Raw genomic sequence first — 18,294 nt, 5'->3', positions numbered from 1 at the left:
GATTCCCAAGTGTCATTCTCACCTGATTTCTGTATACGCTGCCCTGCAAATGATGCTCTGACGACCGGGTAGTGACTGAGTAATCTCAGTCACACATCACACACATCCATGCCCGAGGCAGGATTCGAACCTGCGGCCGTAGCAGTCGCGCGGTTCCGGACTGAGCGCCTAGAACCGCTAGACCACCGCGGCCGGCAATGGAGTAGTAAATAGGTCTAAAGAACAGCGGCGCGTTTCCACGCGAGCTCATTAAGTAAGTGCGAAAGCGTCAAGAATGGCTCATCAAATTCCAGCGGCAGTTGCTGTGAGAGAGGTTCTGTGTGTCGCAGGCAAGTTTACTGTCAGTGTTCTGAGAGTATGCGTTGCCAGGAGCATAAGGCAACATATTAATTCTTCTCACACTCACCTCGATAAACACGAAAGTAAAAAGATGACAAATGGCGCTCAAACTGAGGCTTACCGACAGTCACTGTTATCCTGCACCATCTGTAAATGGAAGAGCAAAGAGGGGAATTAACACCGGTACCAAACGTGCCACAAGCTGGCTCCCGGTACTTCAGCTGTGGGTGTTATTTTGCGAACGGTAAGAGGCTTGCCTGCGACCACGACAAGGGCAATACTGTCGGTCGTGTGCAGACCTCAATTAACGTAGCGAGCAGAAAATGAAGGGGCGCTCCTCACGCGGCCGTGCACGCTAGCTGCGCAGCTCCGCTGCATGCCCGAGGGCCGCTAATTGCGCGCACACCTGCTAACAGCGCAGCGCAACCCGACTAGCTGGCAGTACCTGTGTCGGGTCGCAGCAAATTCAAAACAGACTTCTGATTCTGGAGGGCCGCGCTATTGGCGGGGGAGCTCTGCTTCTACTTTACTGCACCAAACATTTCTCTGACTGGGAGAAATCACGGGGTTGCGCGAGGCTCAATCTTAGGTCTGCTATAGTTTCTCATATACAAGGCCTCCCCACGTCCCTCCCCCTCACAAAAAAGAACTGAAAAACTCTAAGGACAGGTTCTTACGCAGAAATAAGTAAAAAATGTCTAGTAATCATGAGCTCTAAAATGCATACCTTAAGAGGCCAGACCACGTGATCACATTCCGTACTATACAACAGATCTCTTCTACTGCAAGGTCTTTGCTTTTCATATTTTGGGAGGAGGAAGTATTGGCCAAAACAAGAAAAAAAGTCCAGTAAACATGGGGTCCAAAATGCGTACTCCCAGAGCTATGAGCTCTTGTTCATCTTCGCTGGTGTGAAATCCATCTCTCCTACTGAACAAGTGCTAATAGCTTTTAAAGTGTGTATTTTAGAGCCCATGTTTGCTAGAGATTTTTTTTTTTCTAGTTTTGGGCCACACTAACGCCCTCCCAAAATATGAAAAGTATTTGTAGTAGAAGAGAGGTGTTTCACTGTATCGACGATGAAGAAGTGCTCACATCTCTTAAGGTACGTGCTTTTGCCCTTGTTTACTCGACGTTTTTTTCTTGTTTTGGAGCAAGGAACCCGTCCCTGAAGTTTGACGCTGTTATCTTGGAACACTCAGTATAAAAGACCCTCTAACTAATACACGACAGGCAGAATTACTTCTATTGAGGGCGACACTAGCACTGCGATCAGTCCAAACACACATTCAGCAACAGAGGAAAAGGCAAATAATTTTCTTAAAGGCGCTATTGAATGGTTTTCTGCAAATGGTTGCATTCTCAATTCCAAACGCTATACAACATATTCGTTTCCCCATATCCAGGTATCACACCAACGATGGACGTAAGCATATGGTAAGGAAATAATAACCAGGGTGGAAACATCAAACAAGGTGTACATATTGAAAGGCATTCTTGCATAATTAAAACAACTCAATTCAGTCACATTTGCACTTGCAATCATTTCAAATCTAGGAATGTGCTGCAAGCACACAGTATGTGGTGCCAGTCCACGACCCGTCTTGCAGATATCCGTTTTCAGGCGTTAGCCATTTTGACTACTGATACAGGGTGTAAGTGTCCCCCTTGTTGCAAATAAGCCACTACAGTTATAAACGAACAGTGGTCTGCATAATGAAAATACCATAAGCAAAAATGCATTCATTATTCTACGTTGATTTCTGACTTAAGCGCGAAATGGGGTGCACAAAACTGCCACCAAAATTTTTATTACTTACGCGATGAAGGAAAGTTAACCTTTGTAACACTCAGTACCTCCGTGACAATAACTTCTAATCCGTAGAAGAATTTCTATTAATGCAATATGTAAAGGGTACGGGCAGAAATTATTAATTCACATCTGAAAAAAAAGGTTGTGAATGGTCAGCCAGTAGCCATATTTACATGACTAGTTCCACATCGCTAGAATTAATCGGGCACATACCCTATGGAACATGAAACTTTTTTCTTCAGCGTTTTAACGGTACAACTACATAATAAAGATGGATTTTAGGTAGGTTAAAAACCAGATTAAGGATATTTCTCATATTCAAATAGTTGCTAATCAGATGGTGGCTTACAAGATCATCTTCACGGCTAGTGAAATTAATAAATATGAGTAGAGCATTCAGAGTTCCATATTAGCCAGCCGGCCGCGGTGGCCGAGCGGTTCTAGGCGCTTCAGTCCGAAGCCGCGCTGCTGCTGCTACGGTCGCAGGTTCGAATCCTGCCTCGGGTATGGATGTGTGTGATGTCCTTAGGTATGTTAGGTTTATTTAGTTCTAAGCCTAGGGGACTGTTGGCCTCAGATGTTATGTCCCATAGTGCTCAGAGCCATTTGAACCTTCTGTTCAGCTTGGAGATATTAGGCGCAATGAAATTTTACCCACACTAGCTTCACGTTTTTCGCAACGTGACTTCGCTTTAACTGTTTATTTGATTGAAACTCAAACAGTAGTTTAATTTCTGGCGATGTAAACGCTGTAATCACGCAGTCCAGATCCAGCAAAGCGACTGACTGCACGTAGTTTTTTCGTGTTGGGTTTCGTAAGGAAACAGGTAGATACATTCCGATATTCGGATGTAATGAAAACTAGATCGGAAAATAAAACCTTTTGCTATTATGTTCTTCTCTCCAGGGAAGACATACAAAATAATAAACACAATAAAAGCCGTTAACCTGCCTCAAGTACCGAAATGCGCCGTTACCTTCCTGTTATTTATTTCGCTTATTTGTGCTGTACTATGTTAACTGTGGTATTTTTATTTTCTCATTGAACTCACAAGGATGTTTTCTTCTTCTGTTTTTTCATTGAAATAAGAACGAGAGACGGCTGCAAGGATGGTTTGCACATCTCGATTGACTGTACCAGGTAGCTCTAGCACGACAAAAAATGCCTCATCCCAGAATGTACGATCTCTGAGAACGGATGTATTGCATTTAACATTTACAAAGTCGTTGGCTCAGGCGTCACCGTGACGCTGTTACCAATCTTTGACTTCCTTATTTCATACGATTCATCTTAATCAAGGGAGCCCTGAATGATCATTTTCCTTATTAATGAAGGATAACTGCATTTCATGGCACATTTCTAATGCGTGCGTCCACATTATGCATCTTGGTCAGAAAATTGTAATATGGAGATGTGTTATCTATTTAGGACACATGTGAATGTTGTCGCAATGTATCATCTCTACATGTATTTATGAAGGCAGAAGTAGAGAACAATTGGTACACGAATACTACAAACTACTAGAGCCCGAATTAGTTTTAATTCATTTGTGCACTAGTGGCCTGACAGCATCCGCAAGACAGCTCATTATCCTGCATAATAAATACAGTGGATATTGTAAAGACGTACTACACGATTGCCATTGAAATCACAACCGCAGGTAGCGTGTCGATAATGCAGAAGTAACACAGCAGGGGATTCTAAGCAAGTTCATCGCACCTTTTGACTCATGACGGGTAAAAATATTTTTAAAGCGCACCATCGCTGTTCGGAAAGCAGTTCAATGACGACATTTTCATTCAGATAATGGGAAGAACAGAACTTCGACTACAAATGGAGCGCAATGTTCACTTTTAGTTGCAACCTCCTCGCATTAGAATGCTTCTACATAAAGCTTTTTGTGACGATTCCCTGGCTCACAGATGAGGTTAGTATACCGTCAGCAAACTGACAAGAGAGGAATGTGAATGGCAGCTGTATGACAGATGTCAGGAAAGAGGATGTCCTTTGAGGATATAAAAGCCATTTGCTGATAGCGCGTTATTGTCACGTTCACAGCAAATTCCCCCAACACGCAAGACCGTATAACAGAGCACCAGTAAAGAAGAAAAGGCGAGGAAAATGGGGACTTACATGGTGAAAGGTATGCGTCAGAGACCGTCAGGTCGCTTGCAGAATTTTCACGTAGATAATGTAAATTCACCAGCTGCGACATAGTTGCGTTTATGAACAGTGATCTAATACTGTCAAATGTTTTTTATTTCAGTCTTTGAGCAGTGTGTCTTTCAACACAATACAGCATTACGTATCACAATATACTCTCATACAACTAGGGAAATGTACAGATAAAATAAGGAAAAACGTACCTTTGCTACACCATGTCCTAAAGTGAAAAGGCCGTAATAGCATCGTCAAAACATATAAATATACTCATTACTGCATCGTCACTTAGATCTAAAATAAGGTGTAGAATAGGCCACATCGTCAACAGTCGTTTTTGCAACAGGCTGCTGAAGTACAGTAGCTACCAGAACTATGTTTGCCTACATCCTACATAGATGTCGCTACTGTTGAAACGTCCCCATAGAAAAATTATACATGACTGTGCTAAAACTGACACGCAATATTTTTTTAGCGCAACGCAATCTGACTTTCAGTAATCCCTACAAAAGAATGGCCCTGACTAACATTAACCTATACCTTTCATGAATAACTTACTTCACAAAAATCTTCATTACTCGAACTACTGCAATACAGCGAGCGCCAATACTGCCAGCTAAATTATAGGTTCTAACTGCTGAAGGCACTAACTACTGATAGGCATAGTTAGCAATTGAAAGATTTTGATAGAGAAGAAACAATGTATTTACCTTAGTAGTGTTCAAAAGTCATAATATACACTCCTGGAAATTGAAATAAGAACACCGTGAATTCATTGTCCCAGGAAGGGGAAACTTTATTGACACATTCCTGGGGTCAGATACATCACATGATCACACTGCAGAACCACAGGCACATAGACACAGGCAACAGAGCATGCACAATGTCGGCACTAGTACAGTGTATATCCACCTTTCGCAGCAATGCAGGCTGCTATTCTCCCATGGAGACGATCGTAGAGATGCTGGATGTAGTCCTGTGGAACGGCTTGCCATGCCATTTCCACCTGGCGCCTCAGTTGGACCAGCGTTCGTGCTGGACGTGGAGACCGCGTGAGACGACGCTACATCCAGTCCCAAACATGCTCAATGGGGGACAGATCCGGAGATCTTGCTGGCCAGGGTAGTTGACTTACACCTTCTAGAGCACGTTGGGTGGCACGGGATACATGCGGACGTGCATTGTCCTGTTGGAACAGCAAGTTCCCTTGCCGGTCTAGGAATGGTAGAACGATGGGTTCGATGACGGTTTGGATGTACCGTGCACTATTCAGTGTCCCCTCGACGATCACCAGTGGTGTACGGCCAGTGTAGGAGATCGCTCCCCACACCATGATGCCGGGTGTTGGCCCTGTGTGCCTCGGTCGTATGCAGTCCTGATTGTGGCGCTCACCTGCACGGCGCCAAACACGCATACGACCATCATTGGCACCAAGGCAGAAGCGACTCTCATCGCTGAAGACGACACGTCTCCATTCGTCCCTCCATTCACGCCTGTCGCGACACCACTGGAGGCGGGCTGCACGATGTTGGGGCGTGAGCGGAAGACGGCTTAACGGTGTGCGGGACCGTAGCCCAGCTTCATGGAGACGGTTGCGAATGGTCCTCGCCGATACCCCAGGAGCAACAGTGTCCCTAATTTGCTGGGAAGTGGCGGTGCGGTCCCCTACGGCACTGCGTAGGATCCTACGGTCTTGGCGTGCATCCGTGCGTCGCTGCGGTCCGGTCCCAGGTCGACGGGCACGTGCACCATCCGCCGACCACTGGCGACAACATCGATGTACTGTGGAAACCTCACGCCCCACGTGTTGAGCAACTCGGCGGTACGTCCACCCGCCCTCCCGCATGCCCACTATACGCCCTCGCTCAAAGTCCGTCAACTGCACATACGGTTCACGTCCACGCTGTCGCGGCATGCTACCAGTGTTAAAGACTGCGATGGAGCTCCGTATGCCACGGCAAACTGGCTGACACTGACGGCGGCGGTGCGCAAATGCTGCGCAGCTAGCGCCATTCGACGGCCAACACCACGGTTCCTGGTGTGTCCGCTGTGCCGTGCGTGTGATCATTGCTTGTACAGCCCTCTCGCAGTGTCCGGAGCAAGTATGGTGGGTCTGACACACCGGTGTCAATGTGTTCTTTTTTCCATTTCCAGGAGTGTATATACCAGTCCATGATATCCAATATTACAAATTTACTCTTTTTGATGGACACACGACCAGATCTCCGCTCTCAAAATTCCGCCATCTCTCTTCCCACATCCACCACTGCTGGCGGCTCACCTCCGACTGCGCAACGCTACGCGCTGTTAACAGCCAACTGCCTAACGCTACAATAGCGACTATTGCAACAATGCCGACCAGCCTCAGACTGCACACAGCACAGCCAGTGATTTTGGAGCGCTACGTGGCGTTACCAATAAAAAAACCTGTACAACCTACTTACATTGTGGGCTCAGATGTAGTCATCATTTACGTAAGAAACATAATCTGATACAAACATATTAGGTAAAATACATGTAGCAGACTTTTAAATATTGATAACTATTATAGAAACCAATTGTGATACAGTAAAAGACGAATACAGTTACCCACTCAAAATTATTAAAAGGAAGTATATAAAGATAATAAATCTGACACTTTTATGATGAATTTACGGTCAAAAATTACTATACGTAATGCATTGCCTGTAGTAACCTATAAATTACCTACGAAAGATAAAATGTCTATGTGACAGCTGAAAAAAAGACAGATCAATGATCAGCGCCCTCTGTTGCGTCGGTCGCCAGGACGTTATGTAGGCGCGCACTGATCGTAAGAGCTTAACCATTAGAGGGCTTTACATACATCGTGATATCTCTCCCACAGAAAACGTTCAACATATTAACGGTCAATAAATAAAATTATCTAGTCTGGCCATACAATCCATGAATAGGTAGTACATAATAAGTTACAGGATTAGAGCGACGGATGTATGGCAAATGCTTACTGTTCTCAACATAAATCATATAGCAAGGCTAGGTATAAATACACGAGAGGCATTATTTGGTTATCGTAGCGCGTTGGGCCCAACGCCTACTTTGCTTTGTTTGATAACGCATTACGATAACCAGATAATGCCTCTCGTATATGATTTATGTTGAGAACAGTAAGCATTTGCCTCACTTCCATACATTCGTCGCTCTAATCCTGTAACTTATTATGTCCTACCTATTCATAGATTGTATGGCCAGAGTAGATAATTTTATTTATTGACCGTTAATATGTTGTTTAAACGTTTTCTGTGGGAGAGATATCACGATGTATGTAAAGCCCTCTAATGATTAAGCTCTTACGATCGGTGCACGCCTACATAACGTCCTGGCGACCGACGCAACAGAGGGCGTTGATCGTTGATCTGTCTTTTCTTCAGCTGTCATATAGACATTTTATCTTTCATGGGTAATTTATAGGTTGCTACAGGCAATGTATTACGTTCGGAGGGTGGTTGTAAAAAATGCCTCGAAATCGGTGGTGGGAATCTCTCCGGACGCTTGAGGCGGTATAAAGAGCGACGCCAATGGACAGTGAATTCTGGAAACAAGTGAACTGGAGTGATGAACCACGATATACCACGTGGCAATCAGATGGAAGACCTTGATTTGGCGAATGCCTGGAGAACGTTATCTACCAACAGTGAATTACCGAGGAGGTGGTCTTACGGTGATTACGGCGAGGAAGGATATGTACACGTTTTACAGCACTGTATACCGTGTACTGTAAGGGAACAGTACGGAGATGACGACTGATTGTACCAGCATGACAGTGCACCCTGTCATAAAGCAGTATGCGTAAGCCAATGATATGAGTACAATAACACTGTTGAAGTGGACTGGCCTACACAGAGCCCCGACCTGAACCAAAACGAATACCTCTGGGATGAGTTAGAACGTCGACTTCGTTCTAAACCAGAGCGTCCAACATCGTTGCCTCCTCCGATTTCAACTCTGGAGTAAAAATGGGCCGCATTCCTCCACAGACAATCAGACATATCACTGGAAAGCGTCGCCAGCGGAGTTCAAGCCATGCTACAGGTGAAGAGCGCGCATACCACATATTAATGTCCACTCATGAGTGTCCGGATGGTTTGCTTCAAATAGTGCAGACATATTTTTCTCATTAAACTCGCTAATGGAATAGCGCAAGAAATCGCTAATGTATGTTGAACGTATCTTCCACCACGCGGTGCGCAGTGGCTTGGGTAGTATATAGATAAATGCAGATGACACCGCATCCCTACAAGCTAGAAAACTGTACTTAACAATATAATAAGGTCGAGAGGTCACTGGCCGAAGACGCTTTATGCAGACGGAAACGTCTGTGTAGCTGTGTACCATCTCAAAACTTAGTCAATATGTTCAAATGTGTGTGAAATTCTAAGGGACCAAACTACTGAGGTCATCGGTCCCTAGACTTACACAGTACTTAAACTAGCTTACGCTAAGTACAACACACACACACACCCATGCCCGAGGGAGGAGCCGAACCTCCGGCGCGAGGGGCTGCGCGAATCGTGACATGGCGCCTGTAACCGCCCGGCCACTCCGCGCGGCTCAAAAGTTGTTCTAGCCTTTGTATAGTAACTGTAACAAAATGAATTCTGGCCTGCGGTTTCTCTCGGATGGCTCTACCACAATATGGACGCCTAGCTCTGTACTTACCTTGGCGCTTGCGTGGAGCCCGGCCCCGTACCGCCGCCGCCGCCGCCGCCGCCGCCCCCGCCCCCGCTACCGGCGGCCCGGGCATCCGCGCCGCTCTCGCCGCTGCCTGCTTCGTCATCCGAGTCCAAGCGGTCCCGTGAGTCGCCCATGCCGACAGGACAACTCTGCGCACACACACACCCGGGAAGCTCGTCATCATCCACTTGGTGCATAAAAAGGCGAGAGCGCATGATACACTTAATAACGAAAAATGTTGGTTTTGTTATCGCAGTTCACAGTGAACTGAAAAACACAATGTACTGGGCACAGTACTAGCACAGATAAACAACCCATCAGTAAAAAACAACAAAATATACTTACTTCTAGGATAAATTACCGAAGGTAGGTCTCCATTATCTCGAGGATTAATGGACACATTACGAAAGAAAAATCGCGTAACTGATATACGAGGTTTTAATTTATTTTTTATTTTTTATGATTTGTATTTACTGGTTACTACTTGGCATTTCTTCAAAAGCGAGATCATTAGCAACCAATTATTCCAAACCAACAAGAGTACAAAGCAAGGAGACAAATAACAAGAACGATCTCTTCTGTATTACCTTTTGCACCCAGCGAGGTGGCGCAGTGGTTAGCACACTGGACTCGCATTCGGGAGGACGACGGTTCAATCCCGTCTCCGGCCATCCTGATTTAGGTTTTCCGTGATTTCCCTAAATCGTTTCAGGCGAATGCCGAGATGGTTCCTTTGAAAGGGCACGACCGATTTCCTTCCCCATCCTTCCCTAACCCGAGCTTGCGCTCCGTCTCTAATGACCTCGTTGTCGACGGGACGTTAAACACTAACCACCATCACCACCACCGTTTTTGCTCTTCAAAGCGGACTCTGTCCCTTGTGCGCTTGTGTGCGTGCGCAACCAAAATTACACACAAACAAACACACACACACACACACACACACACACACACACACACACATACACACACTGTCACACACTACATTCGTCCGACGACAGCAGGTAATTAAACTCTATGACAAAGTTCAAACATCATTGTAAGAATAAACATCTACATCTACACTCCACAAATCACTGTGAAGTGCGTAGCACAACGTTAAGTTGTACTGTAACATATACGTACACAGCGTGAAAAAAAATGAAACACCCACATGGGGAGGAGCAAATGAAATGAAACTTCACGGGTTGACAGCGGATGGGATGTTATTTCAGTTATTACCATATCGAGTGAAATGTAAGAACTTGACAGTATGAGTCTAATTATCAGCACGACGTGGCAGCCCCTCTGGCCTGGATGCACGCGCTGATTTATCTGGGAAGGGTATCCGTTGTGTGCTCTTCTGAGGCATGCTGGCCCACAATTCTTCTGATATCCTGGATACCGGCACTGGGAATCAGTATACAGCCGAGATTTTCACACATGTTCTATTGGGGGCAGATCTGGGGAACTTGCTGACCACGCGAGTATCTCACCATGACGCAGGCAGTTCATAGAGTTACGTCCCATGTGTGGATCAGTATCGTCCTGTTGAAAAATGGGACCACGATGTGCGACTGTGACGTACAGTTATGCCTTTACGGTTCCCTCAATCACTACTGGCCATGATCTGAAGTCATACTCAATGACTCCCCACACAATGACGACAGCAGTGGCACAAAAAAATGGTTCAAATGGCTCTGAGCACTATGGGACTTAACATCTCAGGTCATCAGCCCCTAGAACTTAAAACTACTTAAACCTAACTAATCCAAGGACTTCACACACATTCATGTCCGAGGCAGGATTCGAACCTGCGACCGTAGCGGTCGCACGGTTCCAGACTGAAGGCCTAGAACCGCTCGGCCACACCGGCCGGCGACTAGACAACCTTGCCTCCCAAAAAAAACATTGGAAGAATGGAACCTGTTCGCAGGTGGCCGACAGTGGTCATCCAAGGTAGGGAAGGCTGAACGCAGTGCGCCGCCATTCCTCACCAGTCCGTACTTCCCGATCACGACACCACGCCACCACTTGGCGGCAGCACAAGCAAGGGACGGTAATTCTATAGTCATGCTGCTGCTCGTCTCCCACCAATGGTACGAGGTGCCACAGAAGACGGCAAGAGCAGACGTGAAGAGGTTGCGGTGTGCTTGGTGCGCAGTAGAGCGATCCTCCCTTGTGGTGGTCAGACGTGGTCGAATGGAACCTTGACTACGAGTATGTCTGACTTCACGTTCCCATGCAGTTCAGTGCTAGGCCACTGTTACATCCGAATGCTCCTCAAGTCTGGATATTACACGATTTGACCGGCTGGCCACATGGAGACGCACAATGAAACTCCTTTCAGTCTCTATATGGAGCTGATGACGTTTTGTTACACGAGTACGCTGCATCTCTGTGTCCTTCACACATCCAGCTGTTCAAGCCCCTTCTATACCCCACCAACCCAAGTAACAACACTAAACACGAACAACACTAATGCACTGTGGTGGCCGCTGTACCTACAGTTGAAAGCTCTCCGTATTTTACCGGGACCTCACGTATTTGACCCATATTTCCTCCTGTCTCTCGCATTTTTGAGACGTCTCGCAAATTGAGCGGGTTTTCTCGTATTTCATATACTTGATTACGTTTTCCTTTTCCATATCATTCAAAGATTATCGTTCCCAAGTCAACAATCGGTTTTTGACGTTGGTAAGCTTGAAGCTTCCTTGAAGTTCAGTGTGCAGTTTGTATCGTAGTTAGTATACCTATTTAGCTATGATAGGGAAAGTGACAATGGCGGCCACTCGAATACGCCGCTAAAGAAGAAGGTCCACTGTGTATGCTTGTATCTGCACCATTGGGAAGAAACTGATTTTTGCGTGGGATCAGTAAAAATTAAGAAGCATAAAGCTTTTTGTTCTTTATGCAAAATGAATAGTGCTGTGATGCTATGAAAATTGCGTTGTTATAAATTTGGCATGCTTTTTAGTTGCTTAGGCAACAGTATTCTGATATGTTGTGTAACCAGAGCAGGCTGTGAACAAGACGTCAGCCAACTGCACGCTGACAGTCCTCTCTCCAGGAAGACAACGCGACAGCGGCGGCCTCTATGCGAAGAGAAAATGAGCGCCGCGACCGACTGGTCGCGGCCCAATCAAGAGTAGCTTCAAGACTAATCATTAAGCTTGTATTATGTAGTATTGTCTATACTGAAGAAGCTTGTTTATTTCGGATGTCGCCCTTTGCTTGCAACACATCTACGTGACACTCAAAGTTAAGTATTGTGATTTACTTTTCGTAATAAAACTGATTAATAAGATTTGCTTAAATCTGACTGCGACTAGGCAGGATTGAACAGAATTCAAACCACAGGTTGTCTACGGTTACATAATCAGGTCGGAAGGAGTGGAAACTGCTTCTTACGAAGGCGACAACCAAATTTTTATCTGTTCATTTAAATTGATGTACTTTGATTTTATTTTGGGTGGGATTAGATGTTACGGAATTCAGATTCGCTATAACTGCCTCGTGGTCACTAATTCCAGTAACCGTCATGATGCTTCGTATTTGCTCAGAATTGTTGGTGGTAAGAGGTCAAGTATGTTTTCCCAATCATTTACACTTAGACTCGGCCCCTGAACTAATTGTTCCTTCTGAGAAAGCATTCAGTACAATTTCAAGATTTCTTTGAACTTTTCAGCCACTGTATCGTCTGAGTCATGGGTCGGTAAAATGAACCAATGATTAATTTATTCCAGTTGTCAAGTATAACCTCTGCATGTAGTAACTCACAGGAACTATCTACTTGAACTTCACCACAAAGCAAACTATATCTGACAACAATAAACACCACACCACCAACTTTATTTGATCTACCCTTTCTGAACACGGTTAGGTCCTTTGAAAAAATTTCGGTTGAAATATCTTTCGGCTGTAGCGAGCTATCCGTACCTATAAAGATTCGAGCTTCCGTGCTTTCTATTAGCGCTTGGGGCTCTGCTTCTTTCCCAACACAGCCACGACAATTTACAATACTGATTGTTGCTAGGTCTAACTTCCTGTGCTTTGCCCTGCACCCTTTTAGGCTGATGCCCTTTCTGTAGTTCACGGACAGCCTCTAACCTAAAGTTCAAAACAAGCAAAATTCGAAGTTATTCATCAATTGGATTTGCAGCTTTTGTATTTTTCGTGTTTGCAGTTAAAATTACTGGAAGTAAGGTCCGCCAGTTACGCAAAACATCGTTTTTCAAAGCTCCAAAACATGTTTCAGCAACCTCTGCGCCATCATCAGTGGGTTTCTGTTTTATTTAATCTGTATTGTGAAAATTTTTGCTAAATGATTACAAAATTACGGAAATATTTAGTTCAAACAACTATTTGTTTCTGTTAATTAATACTTTTACATTCGGTTTGCATGGTTTTGCAGGACCACTCGCATATTATTTCGTACTGGGAGCTTGTGATCTGCAACGAAACGATGTTGATGAGAAATTTTGTTGGGAGTTAACCTACCATTTTATGCTTTAAACGTAAACTCCCAACAAAATTTCTCATCAACATCGTATGGTTGCAGATGCCAAGCTCCCAGTACGAAATAATACGCAAGTGTCCTGTAAAACCATGCAAACCGAATGTAAAGATATTAACTAACAGAAACAAATAGTTGTTAGAACTAAATATTTCCGTAATTTGGTAATCATTTAGTAAAAATGTTCACATTACAGTTAAATAAAACAGAAACCCACTGATGATGGCACAGAAGTTGCTGAAACATGTTTGGGAGCTTTGAAAAAACGATGTTTTGCATAACTGGCAGACCTTACATCCAACAAAATACAAAGAAAACGAGTGACAGAGTGACGGCTGTTGCTCAGCATTTCACGTTGTAAGTATTTGGCTACTGAGAGGGGGTGGGAAATAACACCCTGAGATCATCTTCGGCAGTATTGTGCAGTTCCTCGCGTCTCTTCTGTCAAGGGTTTTTCGTTCGTATCACTAGACCTTTTGAAGTCCTTGGCTTTGTGAAGCATATATTGTTGTACAATCTCTGTTTATTTGATTCCATTAATATGAACAAGGGAACTGCTATACAGTCGAACGTGGAGCCGGTAACACATGTGCACCGCGTGAACTGTTTTCCCTGACTCAGATAACAAAAGAACTATTTGTTTCAACCGCTAACTTCCTGCCGGCCGCGGTGGTCTAGCGGTTCTAGGCGCTCAGTCCGGAACCGCTGAACTGCTACGGTCGCAGGTTCGAATCCTGCCTCGGGCATGGATGTGTGTGACGTCCTTAGGTTAGTTAGGTTTAAGTAATTCTAAGTTCTAGGGGACTGGTGACCACAGATGTTAGGTCCCATAGTGCTCAGAGCCATTTTTGAGCTAACTTCTTGCGGTCCGTCAAAACACCACCATCCGCTATTTGTCCTTTTTAAAGTAATTAACATTTAATTGAGAAAGTAAATCTGTTACTAGAAACCTGTTACTCCGACCAAAATTATTTGCACTGCTATTTCTAGTGGGAGAATAGACAGAGGAAAATACATACAGCGACTAATTGTGGAGGATGGGAAACGTTCATTTATGTTTCATTTTATAGCAAAACAAAGTAAAACATACCGCAGTTTTAATAACAGAAGTAGGAGAGACATACCGGTGATCAGGCAGTGAAAACATATTCTGAAAAGGAAAATGTTGGAAACAGACCCTAGAAGTCAAATCTGGACTTATTAACTTGAAAATTCCCACAATAGAAGGACGTTGCCTCTGCTTATTAAGCTAACTGAACGAGCCACGATAAATAACAATGGCTCTGAGCACTATGGGACTTAACAGCTGTGGTCATCAGTCCCCTAGAACTTAGAACTACTTAAACCTAACTAACCTAAGGACATCACACACATCCATGCCCGAGGCAGGATTCGAACCTGCGACCGTATCAGTCGCGCGGTTCCGGACTGCGCGCCTAGAACCGCGAGACCACCGCGGCCGGGATAAATAACAACTCCGAATTTTGTGAACATAGCACGCTGATCTTCCAAAAGAAACAACGAGTGGGATAATCTCCCACTATGCAGATAGTAATGAGTACACCACAAACGAGGCACTGTCTGCTCTAAGCACTTCGAGGAACACGTGAGAAAGTACGAGTACATAAGGACCAAATTCAACAAATTCTAATGTCGACAGCTGCACTAAAATTTATGTTGTGAGCATATTCTGTGGTTCCGACAATAAATGTACATATTTATGGAGATTACGTAAGTCGACAAACACCAACAAATCCGTGCAACAAAATGCGAGTATACGCTGTGTTACAGCGTCCGAACTACAATTTTAATTTTAATTTTAAGCCGTCATAGTGACTGTACCATGTAAAAATAGAGATTCAAATTAATAGAAAATGAAATTCCAAAATCAGACTATTGTCGTGTAATAATATATTTTGCTAACTAACTTACACCCGGGAAGTGGAGAACCTTCACTGCGACGTCAACGCGATGAAAGAGCGCATACGGAGAAGGGCACAGCGAATTTCAAATAATGAAATCCTCTGTAATTGCTTTGTAATGCGTAGAGAATTTTGTTTATCATATTATATTCCCATTAATGTTGCTTGCATATGATATCGCAATGTTGTTTCTTACTAAAATTGTTTACACCGTTGGACAGCACGTCTGCAATTTAAGTAAGATGAGCAACAAAAATACATTAAGATGGCACATGACAGGAGGCAGCAACATCCACATGTCCATGATGATTTCAAAAAATCCGTGTGTCTTAACGTCAATTTTTTGATGGTATCTTCCAATAAACATACTGCACTCTCCCACACGAAAAACTCTGCAGCTGAGGTTTTGCTTGGAAGTGTACGTTGCCTAATAAAATACGGTAGATAGATTTTATAATAATATTCACCATATAAGAATTCTATGCGATACATTGTGCTTAATTAAGTAAAAATCAATGCAAACCAATGAGTTCGTGACCTCGGTAACTTTAAATCCACAAACGATAAGGACCAACAGCTGATCTTTCGAGCCACAGTTGAATAGCAACACTGCAAGTAGTTTTTTTTTAATTTGTGAATGTGACGGAGCAAGAGCATTTTATATTCGTATATACGCGTTTCAGTTGATTCGCTGTAAAGTATATTGAGCGGTCTGAAACACATACTATCTGTAAATTGCAATAAAAATGTGAATGTCGTGTGACAAGGACTTCCTGTCGGGTAGACCGTTCGCCGGGTGCGTGTCTTTCGATTTGACGCCACTTCGGCGACTTGCGCGTCAAATGGTTCAAATGGCTCTGAGCACTATGGGACTTAACATCTGTGGTCATCAGTCCCCTAGAACTTAGAACTAAACCTAACTAACCTACGGACATCACACACATCCATGCCCCAGGCAGGATTCGAACCTGCGACCGTAGCAGTCGCGCGGTTCCGGACTGAGCGCCCAGAACCGCGAGACCACCGCGGCCGGCCGACTTGCGCGTCGATAAGGATGAAATGATGATGATTAGGACAGCACAACACCCAGTCCCTGAGCGGAGAAAAATGTCCAACCCAGACGGGAATCGAACCCGGGCCCCCTGGATTGACATATTTTCGCGCTGACCACTCAGTTACCGGGGGCGCTCTGTAAATTGCATTGAAGCTGGTTTATTTTCAGCACTTCGGAATTCGCCCCCATGAACCACGGACCTTGCTGTTGGTGGGGAGGCTTGCGTGCTTCAACGATACAGATAGCCGTACCGTAGGTGCAACCACAACGGAGGGGTATCTGTTGAGAGGCCAGACAAACGTGTGGTTCCTGAAGAGGGGCAGCAGCCTTTTCAGTAGTTGCAGGGGCAACAGTCTGGATGATTGACTGATCTGGCCTTGTAACACTAACCAAAATGGCCTTGCTGTTCTGGTACTGCGAACGGCTGAAAGCAAGGGGAAACTACAGCCGTAACTTTTCCCGAGGGCATGCAGGGTAGATCACATAACTAATGAGGAGGTATTGAATAGAATTGGGGACAAGAGGAGCTTGTGGCACAACTTAACTAAAAGGAGGGATCGGTTGGTAGGACATGTTCTGAGACATCAAGGGATCACAAATTTAGCATTGGAGGGCAGCGTGGAGGGTAAAAATCGTAGAGGGAGACCACGAGATGAATACACTAAGCAGATTCAGAAGGATGTAGGCTGCAGTAGGTACTGGGAGATGAAGGAGCTTGCACAGGATAGAGTAGCATGGGGAGCTGCATCAAATCAGTCGCAGGACTGAAGACCACAACAACAACAACAACTTCGGAACTGTTTATAAGCTAACATGACAATGCTAAAATCTGCACAAACTTCAGACAGCTACAGAAGAGCCACATAGGAAAACGCATGTACACAAAATGTAATCAATTTACTCTCCTGCAGATAGACGTAACGTTAACGTCACATGCAACGCCGGAATTTAAGGAGAAGGTAAAGAATGAGGGAGTGAAGGAAGGGACTTTCATAAACGACGAGAAGCAGCAGAGGTACCCACTTCGGTAGCCGAGATCGCTAACGATCGCCTCTGCAGTGACGCTTCTCTCTTGAGGTAGGCGGTTGGAATTCCGACGGTTCAAGAGATTTTCACCAGCAGTGTAAGACTGGGAAGGGGAGGTGATGGCGTATAAGTTCCTTGTCACCAGACTTTGCACCAGTGCATTTTAAACGTCTCCGCAGTGTGTGGCGAAGTGAGGGCATGTAACACTGTTCTTGATTTGTTCATCGGTGTCCGCAGCTCGTGGTCGTGTGGTAGCGTTCTCGCTTCCCGCGCCCGGGTTCCCGGGTTCGATTCCCGGCGGGATCAGGGATTTTCTCTGCCTCGTGATGACTGGGTGTTGTGTGATGTCCTTAGGTTAGTTAGGTTTAAGTAGTTCTCCTAAGTTCTAGGGGACTGATGACCATAGCCGTTAAGTCCCATAGTGCTCAGAGCCATTTGAACCATTTTCTTGTTCATCGGTTGGGAACGTTTAGCTCGGTAGCCCGCTTCGTGGTTAGCCCCGTAGAGGAGAAGGTTAAGGTTCAAATGGCTCTGAACACTATGGGACTTAACATCTGTGGTCAGCAGTCGCCTAGAACTTAGAACTACTTAAACCTAACTAAACTAAGGACATCACACACATCCATGCCCGAGGCAAGATTCGAACCTGCGACCGTAGCGGTCACGCGGTTCCAAACTGAAGCGCCTAGAACCGCACGGCCACACCGGCCGGCTACACTGAACACCCAGCTCCTATACAGGAAGTGGAGAATGGTCATCACGCACGGAGGA

The 18,294-nt window shown here is 44.9% G+C and overlaps 1 protein-coding gene across 3 annotated transcripts in view; it reads right to left on the bottom strand.

Annotated features, from left to right (window-relative positions):
- The window catches only part of LOC126480743 (uncharacterized), a 1,220,032-nt gene that overhangs the window by 559,164 nt on the left and 642,574 nt on the right, over window positions 1–18,294 (bottom strand). For all 3 annotated transcript variants that reach the window (XM_050104017.1, XM_050104016.1, XM_050104015.1), the window contains one exon: window positions 9,012–9,175. In XM_050104017.1, the coding sequence (XP_049959974.1) occupies window positions 9,012–9,160 (149 nt within the window). In that variant the 5' untranslated portion in view covers window positions 9,161–9,175. The remainder of the gene's footprint in view (window positions 1–9,011; window positions 9,176–18,294) is intronic.

The sequence above is a fragment of the Schistocerca serialis genome, chromosome 5 (assembly GCF_023864345.2).
Source record: "Schistocerca serialis cubense isolate TAMUIC-IGC-003099 chromosome 5, iqSchSeri2.2, whole genome shotgun sequence".
Classification (NCBI taxonomy): domain Eukaryota; kingdom Metazoa; phylum Arthropoda; class Insecta; order Orthoptera; family Acrididae; genus Schistocerca; species Schistocerca serialis.
This window is presented reverse-complemented; position numbering and strand designations above follow the sequence as displayed.